At 34.3% G+C, this 17,794-nt stretch overlaps 1 protein-coding gene across 13 annotated transcripts in view; it reads left to right on the top strand.

The window, feature by feature from the left end:
- Window positions 1–17,794, top strand: part of LOC127846934 (doublecortin domain-containing protein 2-like) — a 101,955-nt gene that overhangs the window by 71,976 nt on the left and 12,185 nt on the right. For 8 of the 13 annotated variants that reach the window (XM_052378363.1, XM_052378362.1, XM_052378361.1 and 5 more), the window contains 4 exons: window positions 2,015–2,215; window positions 6,127–6,147; window positions 11,620–11,760; window positions 13,840–14,073. In XM_052378363.1, the coding sequence (XP_052234323.1) occupies window positions 2,015–2,215; window positions 6,127–6,147; window positions 11,620–11,760; window positions 13,840–14,073 (597 nt within the window). The remainder of the gene's footprint in view (window positions 1–2,014; window positions 2,216–6,126; window positions 6,148–11,619; window positions 11,761–13,839; window positions 14,074–17,794) is intronic. The other 5 variants (XM_052378371.1, XM_052378373.1, XM_052378370.1 and 2 more) reach the window with 4 other exon arrangements.

Raw genomic sequence — 17,794 nt, 5'->3', positions numbered from 1 at the left:
TCATATTATATATTTCCTTACCAAGAATTAAAGTTCTTTTCATAGTTACTGTACAGATTTATTATTTTGATTATTTATCACTCAAATGATTGATTTTTCAAAGTTTTTTTTCAATGATATAATTATAATTTCTTTGATGTTCATTACATACCTTTGGACATATGTCCATAGATACATGATCTCTTTATAACCACAAGCCTTGGTTGTCAGTGATGTTTGACATGGTAATAATTGACTGCTAGACCCCCCCCCCCTGGTTGGATTGGACAAAATCCAAGGGAAGTAATAAAACTTTAAAGGGAGATGATGTCTATACCTGCCAAATGATAAATAGAAATTTTATTTCAATGTGGCGCAGTAGGGGGCATTGTGTTTCTGACAAACACATCTCTTGTTGGGTCACTAGGTCAAAGGTCAAGGTCACTGTGACCTCTAAAAAAAATTAATTCTGACAAGCTTTCGCAGCTGAGCGTGGCACCCGTTATGCCATGCTCTTGTCTAATATTAATTTTGGCAACCCTTGACAATTCACGACACAAATTATTTCAGTTCTCTAACAAACAAAAGGTGGTATGAACCAGGTTGAACAGTCAGATGTTGATATTTTTCCTGATCAAGTATTAACATGTGTCCGCAATATGACTCAATTGAACTGATCCATTTATGATATACTACCATCTGTGAGGTTGATCTAACTGAAAGACCATAAATTATATAAGTTAACTCAAGAATAAACCAACTGATCAACACTATTTTGCATAAAATATGTTGCTCTGTTTATATGTTTTAGTTGTTTTTTTCCAACATTTCGACATAGAAAATTAATTTACAAATACACATTCAGGCTGACTTATACCTGGAATGTGATATGGATGCCATACAATTATGGCAAAAACTTGTTAATAAAATTAAGGACAGCATGTAAATTGTTGGACTTAAGTACAAGTGTAAATTAATTTATTTCTCTATTTATTACTTTTTTAATTTTTCAAAACATTTCATCAACCTGTTTTATATTCCCTTTGCTTAACTTTTGCTTTGTCCTTATTTCCCTTAGATGACCATCACCACATAGAGAAAATTAAGATTTACAGCTTTCACAAGCTTGCATAACATCATATTACACATGGATGCTTATTGATTTTTGAGTTACAAACATCCCAAAATATGCATTTGATTTTAATGTTTATAACAAAATATGCTGCAATTTAGAAATGTGTTGTATTGAAAATGCATCTGTATGATCATGGATTACTATCCTTTTAATCTTGCATACTCAGACAACAATTTATTATTTAGGTCCTTGCTGTAATAACACCTTTTAATATCATCATTTCCACTTGCAGAGGAAAACTTGTATTTTTTTCATTAACAATTTCTGTTTTTTAATGTTTTTGCACGGCTTTTTCTTTCTAGCGCAAGAAATAACTTCGATACTTTGTAACATGTTTAACTTCTCTGGTATGTGTATAGTCATTAACACTTATTTCGCTAGATGCTAAGTCAAGTATTGCTGCATTGAATGAACTATTTATGTCTCGTGTAGTTTATAGTTATTTTTTTAAGTAAACATGTTTTCATAAAAAATAATAATACTTAAAAAATTGTTTATCTCAATATTGATTGAGGTAAAATAATTACACTTATTAAGTAACATTAATAACCAATTATTAAAAAAACTAATTTTGTATGTCCTTTTGTGCATTTGGATGAAAAGTTGTTATTAATGGAACAAGTATATTTATCATAGTAGCTCATAATCGAAACGTTAGAAACATTTGTATTGTTGATTCAATAAATGAACCATTACATCTTTAACTATCAAGAGAGTTAAGAAAGCTGTATGACCAATTACATAGAAAATGATAAATTTAAACCATACCATTAAAACATCTAAGCATACCATTGTAATTGCAATTGTTCCCATTTTGTGTGTGTTTGTTAGCATTTTCACTATTAAGCACCCACCGGTTATATTCCTAAGCATTGCACCTGTTTGCTGTGGCCTTTTTAGGAGGACATTAAGGAGAAGATAACACCCATCCCGCCTGGAACCGAGCTCAATAAGCAGCCATCCAAGGAGCTCAAGAAGAATGAGCCAAAAGAGACGAAGAATGGGCCAAAAGAGGCAAAGGGCTTGACAAAAGACTCGAAGAACGGCACTGGGGAAAAGAAGAGCACCAAGGAGACCAATGGCCCGTCGAAGGTGAAAGAGGTAAATTCTGAGAGTGTTGAGAATAAAAATCCATTCCAAAAGTTAGATGTTCTTCCGCCGATAAATGGCGAGGCGAACGGTGAAGTGCAAGATGACTACAAGGAGGAGAGTATTGAGATTGTTGATGAGTTGGTTAATGGTAATGGTGATGAAGCAGATATGCTTAATGATATGAATAGGAATTCATCTGCTAAGGTTAGGGAGGGCATTGTTGATGGTCATGTGAAGGAGACTGTGGAATTTTTCGAAAACTTGGATAAAGATGATGAAAATGTGAAGCCTGTTCCAATAGATGAAGCTGAAATGGAAAACAATGACATTGATATGGAAAAAGAGGATGAAGTGAATAATGGTATGCCATTTGACGAATCTAATACAGCAACAATTGAAGTTGAAACGAAAAAAGGGGATGAAGTGAAACCTTTGCCAATAGATGGATCTAACACTGAACAAAATGATGTTGCTATGCGAAGGGAAGCAACTCTGAATTTGGAGTTTAACAATATCATGGAAGAACCCTCAGGGGAGGTAAATGATGATGACAATGAATATGAGCAAACTCTCCCCGAAACTCTTGGATCCCCACAAGTGGTTCACTCAGAGCAAGATAAGGTATTGTTGGGTCTGATGCGTGTATAGGCAGCATGGAGTGCTTAATACATGATTGTTTTGCTGCCCTTGTCAGAGTGATATACTGCATAGTGGCTGGGCCTTGCAGCTTGAATTAACAAGGTGGAGTTTTCAATCTTAATTCCAGTAATGCGTGTTTTCTCATTGGTGATTCTTGAACATTTTTTTATAATAATAATACATCTGTCAAGTTTGATTACCAGGATTTATTGAATAATAGCTGCTTGAAATATGAGAAATCTTAAAGGTCACTTGGCTGTCATAAATCCTGCAGGTATTTCCCTTCTTATTAAATGTCCTAAGATTATGTTTAGCTCTTGTCATTATAAAGCCAGCTCGTCTGCTTTATGCCGTCTGCATAGTTCTAAAACCTTAACATTTTGTTAAGGTTTTGAACATTGGCTCTAAAATCAAAGTGCTTCAACCTACAACTTTGAAACTTCATATGTAGCTGCACCTTGATTAGTTCTACATGCCACACCCATTCTTGGTTTTTAGGTCACTAGGTCAAAGGTCAAGGTCACTGTGACCTCTAAAAAAAAATGTTCTCAAGCTTTCATTTATTCCAAACTGCACCCGCAGCCGAGCGTGGCACCCGTTATGCGGTGCTCTTGTTTATTTATAATAATGTCTTGTCCAAAACCAGCTAACATGCTTAAAGGATTGTTGCATTTATGGCCATTGCATGTTCTGACATTGGCCTTTTTTTTTTAAGCTGTTTCTGGTCTTAAAGTCTTTAAAGTTAACAGTTTTAAATCAATCTTTGCCCAAATCATTAATTTACTGATTGATTTGTGTTTCATAATAACTTCATCAAAATAAAATGCTGCCTAGCTATTTGTGAAGTTGTCTGAAATAACTGTGTGACTTATTTGTGAAGAGTTCAATGCATAATACTGTTACATGTTATTGTGAACATTTAACACTGTTCTGACTGAGTTATGCTACACTGGACCTGGAGTGAGCTAATATTTTTTATGATTCTATATCCAATAAATTTATTCAATCGGCATTCTTCATAATTATGTACCACGTGACCGTCCAATATATTCCGGTAATGGATCCAAAAAGACTGTATTTTTTTCATATTGGACAGTTGAGTACAAGTGCACTAAGCAATTGTTTTATAACGATAAAAGCCGTTACCGAGAAAAAGTATCTGAATGTACTACGGTATATTTGATTCACACGGGCGCTTGTCTTGAAAATAGCATAGATGCAATTAAAGCATTTTAAAATCAAAATTAAAATGAAACAAAGAGCTGAAGAAAGGGATATAGAATAAAAAGCTTATTAGACGTTTAAACTGTACAATATGGGATATATTTGGACTTGCACACAGTTTGACGTCACATTGGACTCGCCTAATGGCTCGTCCAATATGACGTCAAACTGTATGCTCGTCCAAATATATCTCCGTATTGTACAGTGAAACGTCTAATAACCTATAATTACTGTCAAATCATTTAATTTTGTTCACATGAAATTCTGTGAATTCAAAAATTCTGGAACTTAATTTTATCTTAAACGACCTTAAATTATTGTATGAATGTTGCCATAATCTCTGTACAATTTGTAAATTTTATGTTTATTATTTTTATTTTGGAATTTTTGACAAAAGAAAAATTCCTGTAATAAAAAAATAATATAAAATATAATTTATCTGACCATGTTATCAGATCGTGTACCTACATACCTATGAAACAAGGAAAGCTTTGAATTTGTGCTAGAACTATATTTAGACATTTAGATGAAATATATTTACAATTGCTTTAATTTAAAAGAAAACAAATCTATTTTGTCAAAAAGAGTGGTGCTGTATTTGGAACAAAAAGTGTAACAAATTGCAATATGTTCTCATTCTTTTGTATGGTTCAGTCTTGACACAGAGTAACAACAATTACTGTATAAGAAAGCTAATGCAAACTGAAAAAGTTAAACAAAACTAAAGAAAATGACAAACAAAAGTCATGTATTGGAGTAATTATGTTGGAAGCTGTCAGTGATTTGAAGCATGAACATTGTCATGATTGAATGGACTTTGTCATGATTGAATGGACTTTGTCATGATTGGATGGACTTCGTAAAGAGGACAGTTCTTGGTACCAGGACTACATGTGATATGTTTTAATATATGTTGGTTGCAGTGTGTGAGTATACAACTCTTGGTGGCTAGATGTGTGTGTGTGTTATGTTCATAATGCTTGTAAGTGAATCTTAGGTTATGATTGTGTTTTTTTTAAAATACTTGTCACTCACTACCTTTGAACACTGTATTATGTAAATTGGGAATAAGACATCAATTTTGGAATAAATTGTGTTTTATCAAAAGTGCATAATATGCAGTTTTATATGTTGCATTTATCGAGTTTTACAAATTATAATTAAAACATATACTTGCATATATAATAGCATCATTTAAATGGATTTTACTTAAAAACTGGATTTTTATTAATTTATAAAAAAAAATCCTCATGAAATGAAACTGTGTCCATGCCGCGCAATACACTTTAAATGATACAAATTCAATCACTGTTAATAAAAAAGTCATGGAAAATTTCTTATTAAGCTTAAATTATAGATAATATATTACAAAAATATATGTAGATCATGAAATGAATAGTTTTGTTTGAGAAAATCACCAAAATGATGTCCATTCCCAGTTTGATGTCTTATTCCCAATTCACATAATACAGTGTTCTTTGGTATTTTATTGGTTTAATTATACAGGTAGTTCAATTTTAAAATTAAATATTTAATTCAGTAATGAGTAGCAATTGAATAAATGTTGCTATATTTACATGAAACATTTTGTGACTGTAAATCACAACTAACTTTAAATTAAAAATCGTCTCTCATTTGCAACTTAAGATAGTTCTTCTGATCTTTATGAACATTAGCCCCTTTTTTAATATGAGCTATGAACAATTGGTGCATTTTGCAATTGCACTGTTGTAGTTTCTTGATGATCGCATCGCTTTTTTACTTTCACATTATCTGTTTATTTAGTTTTTACTAAATTTTAATGTTTCTTCTCGTGTGTTTTTCACTTGAAAAATAGGAAACATTATGTTACTGATTTATTAATTCTCCTTCTTGTGTGTTTTCACCTGATAAATATTTTGTAGGCAACTGTGTGTCATGAAAGTAGAATTATTGTTGTTACCCCATGAATATTCAATTATTTATTGAAGAAAGAAGATATTTAGAAATGGAAGAATAAAAAAGCCCGTTATTTGATGAACCTTGTTTAGTAACAATTATGCATTTGTTTCTTTCAGGACCAGTCCAACGAGGAAGCTGTAAGTACAAAATGCATTGCTCTGCAAGATAAAAGTTACAATGAAACATAACAATTTGAATAACTTAATTTGCTGAAAATATATTCTTTGGTGGACACATTGGTACTTTTCGAATACGATTGATCTGGTAAAAGTTAACAAAATAATGGCAATTATGAAATAATTGAGACTTCATGTTGATAACTAAGTTGTTACATGATGATTTAGTTTGAATGAAACTTTTTGATTGAGTAGAATGTATAACTTATAGAATAATATTTAATGTCTTAAAATGGGCACCAAACAGCTCTAGCAAGGTTTCAAATCTTGGTGTTTGCTTGCATTTAATTATGCTAAGTTTAAATGTCAAACAAATGAAGGCTTTGGTTCATATACTGACTTCTTTTACACATCATGAAAAAATACTTTAATTAAATATGGAAAAAATTGCAACTTATTTATTACAAGCAACCTTATTGGCTGTTGCAACTGCAATGGTTCATTGATTGGCTATTAAATGCTTGCTTTGTATACACTGTCCGATAATCTGCCATAAACCAAAATATGTTTTGCCGACATCATAATAACCACTTAATCACTGTCACTGTTGTTTGACAGAGTCAGAAAATTGCCTTTTGATAGTCCTATGCTTTCTTAACCACCATCCAAAATTGGTCATTGCTTATGTATTTCGCTGCACTTTGTTTAGAACCATGAAAATTTAGACGACCATGAGGGAGGGGAGATAACCCCTACGGGGGCGTAACAAATTTACCTCCCCCTGATCCCCCCACAGTGGCTATGCATTGGCTGAAATGTATTTTAATATGCACATTGTTTTTGCATGATGTTTGTACTAGCTGTGGTGAAAGGTTTTGTATCACATATTAAGTAATTCTTATACGTTAGAGTATATAAATGTTAATTATTTTATTATATATTTTCCATGGGCATTGGACAGATTTCTGTTTGAAATATGTATATATATACCGTTAGAAAACAGTTTACTGAACAGTCATAAACTGAAAAAAAGTTCTATTAAAGTTTGCTTAATTATCGCAACATTAATGTGAATGTGCAAAATGTTGCTGATATTTAGGTATCTATAAATAATTTTGGCATATGAGCGAAAGCTGTACATAGAGTATCCACTCCCTAATTTCTGTGGTAGAAAATTATAGAATATTTATTGTTAATCATGTGATATCCAAAACTGGCTTTGCATTTTTAACTGAAACAAATTCTTAAGAATATTTGTACATGTTTTTAAAATTATGACATTTTTTATGCATGCATCTGTATGCATTTCACAAAAGTACAACTAAAATTGGAATTGGAAATCATTTTTTAAATTTTTTTAATTAAACTTTCGGCAGTCATAAAATTGGATAACGCATTATATAATGCATGATCGCATGATTGTATTTGTATGTAGCACCCTTTTAATGTTTCACTAACTCACTGTTGTTTCTATTTTCTTGCTCAGGAAAATTATGCTGTTTAAATGCTGTACAAATATACCTACAGTGTTTAATTTACCAATTTTTTTGAAAGATGTAGCCATTAAAAAAACTGAAGGTACTGTTGTTTGCAATATAAATCGGTTTTTGGGAAGAATGGAATGATCTTCAGATTCTACCAAAGGAGCGGATATTAAAGTAAACTGGAGCAACGTGGCAAGTAATACTTTCACAGGTCTTTAGCTTTGAAAAAAAAGGTTGAAAAGGCTAAGAACAGAATGGTGATTATGTATGTATTATTTTTGGCAATGACAAATTAGGTATCATATTGGAATGCAAGTGACTTGAACGAAAATTGATATTTGGGGTATTTCAGCTGAGAATAACAATATATATTTTTTTAACAGCATTGGTTATACTATATTTCACTAAAATTTTGTATATACACAAGTCACTGCATTCCTTGTTGCACAATACACACTATTCCCACTGGCATGTTTGAAATATCAACATTTACCGTGACAAGTTCCATTTCTTCAGAGGAATTTTTAGGTTCATCTGCCTTTCATTGATGCTATGTATCATTAACGGAAAAGTAATGGTAACCTTAGAGTGACATAACACTATCTTTTGGAAAAATTCAGAGACATGACATAAATTTTCTCAGAGGAAATTGTTTTATGATGTCTCGAGAAATAACATATGGTAAACTTACATGACCTAAGGTTCTGTTTCTACCTACCATCACCATGCAGTGAAATATAGCATTGTAATGAAAAAAATAGCACAACTTGTTACTATATTAACACACTTCATTAACAGCATTTTGTCATAAAAGGATTTCTTTGATTGCCGTGAAATCCTCTTTGTCGACTTTTTAATAATTTTATTTCTTAAACAGAGATTTTCTTTTTATATGTAACCAGATATACCACCCTTGCATTTGTGGTGCATAAAAAATAAAGTAACAATCCATTACCAAGCTATAATACTGTTATAATGTTATCCATTGGCTTATAAGTCATTGCAGACAAAAAATCACCAAAAAAGCACAAAATGATGTACACAAAAGTAAACAAAAAAATAAACTGTGAGATTCAAGTAAAAATGTTGAGGCTAAAGCACTGGGCCTTTGGCTCTTTGGAGGTTATTTAGTCTTTTTTTTCAAAGTCTTGCACAGTTTGTTCTAATTCACAAAAACAGTCAAGTAAAAAAGCATTCAGATAGAAAAAGTAATGCTCAAATCATTGGTATTTGGTAGCACATGGTGATCAGATCTTAATTTTTGCGTTTCCCCCACTTGGTCATTTCCAGATTTCACATTTGCAGGGGATGTGGTTTTACCAAACTGTGAACCTTGGTAACACGTGAAACTCTACATAAACATGGAACTCTTGTCATTGTCAAAAATGAATCATTGATCAAAAACATATTAAAGCCAAATAACAGACATCAATATTGAAAATATATTTATGCTGAACACAGAAATTTTACTTAGAAGTTCTTTTCTATTGAATTGTGTGTTCGTCCTTTGATTGTCCTGTGATCAGGATTCAAAGGATTGCCTTGATTTATTTCAGATATAAGAGACATATTTTTAATTGGCATGATTTTCCTGACTGCTTTTTGTAGTTTTTCACTTATCTCCTCTGTTACTAACCCTCTTCACTATGATGGGAATGTGTATGCCTTTACTTGTTTTAAACATGAAATTGTGTATAACTAGTTTTAACTGTATCTGCTAATTCATGTGTTATTTTGTTTAAAAAAGAAAAACAAACAACACAAATAGTCAATCGCACATTCTCGGCCCTTTCCGTCAAACATCGGATAAGAACCTCGAAGGAGATAGTATGAATACACATTTCGGAAGCGGTATTGCGGTCTACCTACGCGGGCCTACGCGAATCAAAATAACATAGTAAAAACAAACATAGCCAGTTTTGCGAGTTGTTTACATTTAGCAAAGATGAAAATGGGGATTTTCTATGCTCTGAAGCCAGAGCAAGTAAAAACTCTACGGGAATTATGGACGCCGTCGTTGTTATTGTTTTTTGTAGTTGTAACATTCTTAGAATGGTATCACGTGGGCGGACTACTTTCAACCCGTATTTCTCCCGAGTCCGATTATGATAATCTGCGAGGGGTACCGAATGACAAATAGTTCGCTATAAAAAGACATAGTTCATTATCAATCAACATATTCAATTAAGTGGCTTTTCTACTAAAAATTGTGAAAGCTGTTGTTATCAGATGATTCCCTCACTGGGTATTCAATCGCCAGTGTACTTTTTACCCTCATTTTAAGCTTGGCTGTTTTCGGAGAAAACCCGAGGTATTGTCACAGCCAGCTCGTCGTGTCGTCCGCCGTCTGAGTTGTGCTAAAACCTTAACATTTTGTGAAGGTTTTGAACATTGGCAATAAAATCAAAGTGCTTCCAAATACAACTTTGAAACTTCATATGTAGCTGATGAGCTTGATGAGTTCTACATGCCTCACCCATATTTGGGTCACTATGTCAAAGGTCAAGGTCACTGTGACCTCTTAAAAAAAAAAAAAAAAAGTCTGATAAGCTTTCATTTATTAAAAAATTCACCTGCAGCTGAGCGTTGGCACCAGTTATGCGGTGCTCTTGTTTACATTAACATAATAGTTGAAATTGTGCATAAATTGTCAACAAAGTATTAAAAATAGTGCATACAAATAATGGATTATGTTTGTTTTAATTGAGCATGCTCTAGAATAGTTTGGTGTTAGTGTGTGTGCTTTTTATTCTTTAATATGACAAAAGCTTTTATTTCATTTTAAAACTTATTATAATGTTGTTGTTTTTTTCGTACTGAATATAAATATTTTGTCAATTACTCCCTGATTTTGTCAATTACTCCCTGATAATTTCCTTAATGTATTAAGGCTGTGTGTTTACTTTAGTTCCTTTGAAAAATGTTCATTTTAAACAACAACATAATATTAGTATTTGCATTCAGTTTTTTGTTCTTTTTTAATGTCATCTATTTACAAGAAAATAATAAGTTAATTGTATTGATTGATCGCAAATTGCTTAAGGCAAATAAATTACATGTTTCTACAATAAGCTTCTTCCATTGCACAATTCCAATGATAACACAAATGTGTTTGGGCCTTTATAGGAAAGCACATATGTTTGTGGGCCTTTATAAAACCACACTATCTAATTCATTTTAGCATTTTAACCCTGTCTGTTCTGACTTTGAAACACTAGTTTAGAGCACATGCATTTATGTCATCAAGTCACAGTTTATTCTTAAGTATGCCAAGAACGTGAAAGGTCAACAAAAACTGATTTTACGGTTATTGCAGTGACGTAATGTTTTACAGCTTGAAGTGAAAGTTTTGAATGTAAAATAATCCCATAAATATAGTGTCTTTACATTATAAAACATTATATAGAAAAACTTCAGAAACGCTGGGAGAAATTAAATTTCATAATCAAGTCTGTGATCAGAGCCATGATCAAAATTGAGCCGCACAGTCAAAGCTGAACGAGACTTGATGTTAGGTGACGTTAACACTGGAATATTGACATTTATGTTAGGTATGCATGATTCCTCACCCGTTGTTTTCTGTTGTGTGAAATGGATGAGATATCGGTACAAGTTGGTATCTGTACTGATATCTACCCAATGGGCTGATTGCATATTCATGAAAAAAAAGCCTCTTTGTTTCGAATTGTACGTAAAAGCTGGATATTGACATGAAATAAAGCTCCCTTCCTCAAATTGGTATCGATAAAAATTTTATGTACCAATAATTGATAGCAGCTAAATACATCAGCAATAAGGTAGATACTATAGTTCATGTTTTTTTAAAAACTCCTATGTAAAGCTCCATGTGTGAATTTTGTCCCAGAAAGCAATCTTCAAAATGATCTCCTTAGATGTTCCAAAGTCTCATTGCCATTCTCCCATGATCATTACCTGTACATAACATTAGGACATAAGCAAACAGCATGTAACATGTCCTTCATTGTAACACTGTGACTCATTCCACCAGGGCATGAACCGAATCAATGAATACGACGATTCCTTCAACCAATTAGATCGGAACTCTGGCCTTGCTCAAAATAAGAACATTCGATCATCCACCCCTGCATCGAGGGGTGCAAGTCGTAGGAAAGAAATAAAACAGCATCAGGTAGCAAAATATTCAAACTTATACCATAAGACATTCAATGGTTATATTGAAAAATGGTGGTATCTGGTTTACATGTATGTAGTGGATAAAACATTTCCTTTCATAACCGTTGTTTACTAATGTTGATCAGGAATTTTCTGTAAGGGACCTGGTCACAGACATGTACCTTTTCATGCTGTAGTTTTTTTTTGGGGGGGGGCTGTATGATGACCATCAATGAAAATCAAGGTCAGCGGAAATTTGCATTGAATTCATGTTATGCATGCGCAAGCAGGATGGCATATTTTGTAATTAGAAGGCTTAAAAGCTCTTGATTGATAGAAATGAGCCATGCTCTGTGAAAACGGGGTTTAATACATGTGTGTAAAGTGTCGTCCAGATAAGCCTATGAAGTCCGCACAGGCTAATTTGGGACGACAGTTTCTGCTTTTATGATATTTTTCATTAAAATAAAGTCTCTCCGTAGCAAAAATAAGTTTAGTCAGACAGTTTCGTTCCTGATAAGCCTGTGCAGAATGCATTAAACCCCCTTTTCACAAAGCATCTCCCAAATCTATGGGTTGTTTGTCTTTTAAACAGATTATGAAATATTTAACAAATATGGACATATGTGACTAAGTCCTTTGGATATTCCTTTTTCATTTGACACATACAGATGATCTTTCTACAGATGATCTTTCTACATAACCATTTTACAAAGTTGAAGTGTTTTTCCCAGGAGGGCATAGGGGCATGGTGCAGTAAATTCAAAGTGGGCATTTTAAACCTGGTTTATGTAAAAAAGGGCAAAAGACAGCTCAAACAATCTGGGATTTCTTTCTGGGTGGAAATTAATTATTCAATTTCTGCTATTTATATGATGCATGTAATTAATTTGTATTTCACGTGGTATAGAAAGCAATACTTTGATGTGCATATATGGACAAAAATGAGTGAATTTCAGAATTTCAGAATGTCAAAATTTTCGAAGTCAGAATTGCATAATACTGAAAGGATAAGCTTCACCAGAAAATATGTTTGGCTGTTGTCATTAAGCAATTTTATTTTACTCTGAAAATGGTAACACACTGCAAACAAAGTATTTGAATATGACCCTAAGGCAATGATGATGCGAATGTATGGGAATCATTAATGTTGAATAACTCTGTGTCAGTATCAATTAATTAGAACAGTGGTTTTATGGCAGGTTGTTGGTTTGCTTTTGTCAATCAAACACACTGTATCTTTATCATAACAGTCTTTTAGAAAGGTCATTGCAGAAACAGTTATTTCACTGTATACTGATTAAACAGAAAATCCGGACCTGGATTTAGTGTCCGGTTTTGTGAGAACATGCTATGCAGGTCTACAGCCAATTGTTTAGACTGAGATGTCGTGACAAAAGGTATTATTAATAAGTGCCAAGTTTGATCAAGAGGTTATTAAGATTTTATCACTAAAAGTGCATGGCGCTTTTGCTTTTGAAAAGGGCAAAACCACGCTTGAGAAGGGCGGCATGGAAATGGGCAACCCAAAAAGGGCCTGGAAAAAACACTTCTATTTGCTTTAAATAACCCAGGATGAAATCTCTATTTATGTTCTGTAATACAAGCTCAAAACATTTGAAAGTAATCACCACTAAGTTCCCATCCCAGATAAACTGTCTTAATGTATTCTTATCTCTTTGCTAACTAAACTAGAATAGCTTGGCAGCTTCCTCTAATTACTCGTGCTTTTCACCTGCAAAATCTAGCAACATGCCAGTGTAATAGTGTAGTATTGTTGATAAACATGCCAGCTTTCTCTTTGTGTTCCATTAACATTAATTATTTCATGTATCACTTTGACAGAGTTGTTTTGTTTTACTTTGAGACCAATTTTTGAACAATATCAATTTTTAATGACGAAATTTAGTTTTTACTTTCATAACCATTAATTTCAATCCAGCAGGGATTGACATGAATCAAAACATTTGCTTCAAAACTTTGGAACATTTTTAATTTTAATAAAAGAGAAAGCTGCAACATATGTTAACCAAATTTACACTTTCTCATTGCCAAAAGTATGCATTGTAACCATGATCTGTTCTCACCTTGTCAGGCTGCTGTAAAAATCCAAGCAGGGGCTAGGGGATACATGGAGCGTAAGAGATTCAAACAACGCAAAGCTGAAATGGAGGCAGAGAAACAAGAGGAACAACAACAGCAGCAGCGTCAGCAGCAGGGCAAGGCTGACCAGAAAAAGAATCTGAGCGAAGATGATGCTGCAACGATTGTTCAAGCTTCTTTTAAGGGTTATAAAACAAGGAAGGATTTGAATTTGAAAAAGCAGCAGGTACGTGATGGTCAGAATAGGGCAGAAACTGATGCCGCTGTTAAGATTCAGAGTGGTTATAGGGGATATCTGGCTCGGAAAGAATTAAGGGTCAAAAAGGAGTCTGAGAAACTAACTGATATTAATGATAATGAGAAGAAAGATGACCAAGCCGCTAAGGCAGAAGCTGCTATAAAAATTCAGAGTAGTTTTCGTGGGTATAAAACACGAAAAGAATTGAATCCTAAGAAAAAGGAAGGCGGGGAAAGGTTGAGTAAAGATGAAGCTGCTACTAAAATTCAGGCAAATTATAGAGGTTATAAGACTCGTAAAAATTTAGCTAAGAGTAAGTCAGAGAAGCCAGTAAATAATCAGACAGATTTGGCTAAGGTCAAGAATGCAGCTGCTGTTAAAGTTCAAGCTAATTTTAAGGGATACATAGCCAGAAAGGAGTACCAGAAGAAGAAAGAAGACAAAGAGGCTGATGCTGCAGCTTCTAAAATTCAAGCAGCATTCAAAGGCTACAAAGTCAGGAAGGAAAGTAGCAAAAATCAACAGTTACCTGATCAGGCACCCACCCCAAAGCCTGATTCCAGCGATTTAGATAAAGCTGCAACCAAGATACAGAGTGGATTTAGGGGATATAAAACTAGGAAAGAACTGAAATCTAAGGTAATAGGTGAAGAAATTGTAGAAACAGACATGGCACAGTTGCCAGAGTCTGCGCGCACAAAGTTATCTTCAAAACATGACCAGTCATTACTTGATGATAAGGGCAAAAATGCTTCCAAAATTCAAAATGCATTTAGAATGTTTAGAGAAAAGAAAAAGGCTCTTCTTGAGGAATCGTTTAATAAAAATACTAACAAAGCTAAGAACAAAATTATTGCAGGTTTTAATGGGTATGTAACAAGAAAAAATCACAAAGAGGTACTTAGGAAAACTAAAGCACAAACAAATATTCAGTCACAGTTTCGAGGGTTTATTGTGAGACATTCTAAAGTTCATTCTCATGTGCACATAAATGAGCTGCATGCGGCTGTAAGGGGTTACGTGACACGGAAATTAAACAATGTAAGGTCAGAAGCTTTTGATAGATTGAGTAAGGTTGCCAATGGGGATCGTTACGCTACTATCATTCAGTCGCTGTGCAGGGCATTTATTACTCGCCAGTCTGTTAAGCTGAGGATAGAAAGAACTGTACGACCAACAAAATCAGCTACACTTTCTATCCAGGGCCCTACAGAATTATCTCCAACAAAGTCTGAAGAAATTTCATTCTGGCAGGATTCAAATATAAAAATGTATTCTGATAAAACCAAAAGACTTGCTGCAGCACGTATCCAGTCTGCTTTTCATGCCTGCAAATTAAGAGATGGGTACCAAAGTGCCGTAAAGAATGAGGTAAGTAAAGTGCATGTTGTTCCTAACCATGATGACCAACAACCGAGAAAGTTGACTGAAAGCATGATTTCTGCAGCTACCAAGATAAATGCTTACTATAAGGGATATCAGGTAAGAAAAATTTCACAGGCTGTGTCAAAACATGGGCTTACAGACGATTTTAAGGTTGAAACAGAGAAGCCTAAGGAGATGACCAATGGTGAAGTAATAAAGGAAAAAGTAACAGAAGATAAGGAAGGTTTAGTTCAAGAATCATGTGGAGAAAATGATGATGAAGATTTGGATGCTGATAAATCTGTAAAAAGTATAATTCAGGTAAGTTTCGAAAAGAAGATTGATAAAGATCAGCACTTCAAGGATGGAGCTGAATCCAAGTCTGAGCATGAAGTCCAAGAGATTGTAATAGATGATGAGACAAAAATAAGAACATCTACAAGACTAAGTGGACCAGCCAATAGTTTAAAGTCTGGAAGTTTAACTTTGAGCGATCTAGAAACAAGAAAGGGAAGTGGAAAGAGTACCAGTACTTGGAAGAGCCATGAAAAAGTGAAGGCACAGTTTGGTGAAGTTGAACTTGAAGGTGAGAGTGCTCGTGAGATTGAAGATGATGCGGGTGAATTGAGCTCTATTGAAAAGAATGTAAGAGCAGTTAGTCAGCTTCAAGCAGCATTTAGAGCTTGTCAGTTTAGGCGAGAACTGAGGCGAGAAATTTCAGAGTTGAATGGTGGTGGAAGTGAGTTGATGGATATAAAAAATGTGGACAGGGCTGTTTCTGCATTAAAAAAAGACTTTCATCTCCGCAGTGCTAAAGTCAGAAGGCTTGGCTCCTATCAATTTGGAAGGGAAAGGTCACCCAAATTTGGGAAAAATTGGTGGGAAGACTCTGCAGAAGCTGATGATAATGGAGAAATAAAAGACAAAATTAAAGAAATTGGAGGCGATGATAGCTCATTGGTGATTCAAAATGAAAATGAAAAAACTGCAGAAGCTTTTGTGGAAAATAAAACAACCATTAATAAGGATGCCAGCAGAATACAAGCATCAGCCAAGGCTTACTTGGCTCGCAAAGACCATACTAAGCATAAACATAAAAATAAAGCAAAAGAATCCATTTTAGCTGCATACAGGGGCTATATAACAAGAAAAACAGCTCAACGAATAAAAAGTGCACAAAGTCGTAGATCTGGTAGTGGTAAGAGCAATTTATCACGCACCAGGGCTGGCAATGCTAGAAAAAGATCTGCTGGTAAAACAGTGAGAATTCAAAGTGCAAAGAAGCGAACAAGTCCGGCATCACAGAGGACTGTTTTCCATGTCCAGATGCACAGTGATGTCATTCAGCAAAGGGTTACTCTTTTACAGGCAGCATTTGCAGGCTACCAGACCAGAAAGGTGCATATTGCCCTGTCAAAGATTATGGCTGAAAGTGCCAATGACTACAACGCCAGCAATCAGATGGAGAGGATGGGGTCACTATCTGAAACAGATGATGTAAAGCTCAGACACAAAAGCATTGCAAAGATCCAAGCATTGGAGACGCAAAGACTCCAACAAGCAAATGGAACCTTACAAAGGTTATCAATTCCTAAAATGGGTAAAAGATCACCAAACACACTGAACTCTCTGCTCATACTTCCTCCTATCAGTCAGAGTATGACCATACTTGAAGAAAGATCCTCAAGACCAAAGTCAGGTGTAAGTACAAGAAGTCAAGCAAGTTCATTGTCACTAACTGAGGGAAAATCAAAATCTCAACCCAATCTATTTCACAGAAAAAATGGAGACAATAAGGAACTCAGTGGTATTGAAATGTACATTCAAAAGAAAGTTGCTGCCACTCTTCTTCAGGCTTATGCCCGGGCATGGTTTACTAGGGAGAAATATCGAAGTGCATTTAAATCTCCAGCAAATCAAGCAGATGAGAAAAGTGAAATTCCTGACACAAAGTATCGCTCTCAAAAGTCGAGGAAGATTGGTAAAGCTGATTCTGGTAAAAATAATGAGGGAAATAAACAATCTGACTTAAACACAAGTGAACAGTCTGTGAAGTCAAATGCCTCAGTGACTTCTGATAAATCAACAGAGAGAATGCACACAGATGCACAAAAGGAAAGAGGATCACCTATGTCGGTTGGTTCAAAAAGTAGCAAAGTGACCTTTAAATCCACTACAAGCAAATCAACAAAGGAAGGTTCTAATAAAGCTAAGGAAGAAATGACAGAAATGGTCAGACATAGGACAGCATCTGTTAAATTAGAAGCAGAGAGGAGAAAATTGATCGCTGAAAAGATAAGGCTGCAGAGAGATACTAATGAAGAAAGGAGAGAAAATACTGACG

The sequence above is a fragment of the Dreissena polymorpha genome, chromosome 10, assembly GCF_020536995.1.
Source record: "Dreissena polymorpha isolate Duluth1 chromosome 10, UMN_Dpol_1.0, whole genome shotgun sequence".
Classification (NCBI taxonomy): domain Eukaryota; kingdom Metazoa; phylum Mollusca; class Bivalvia; order Myida; family Dreissenidae; genus Dreissena; species Dreissena polymorpha.
Note: the sequence above shows the minus strand (reverse complement) of the source record. Positions and strands in the feature narration are given on the sequence as shown.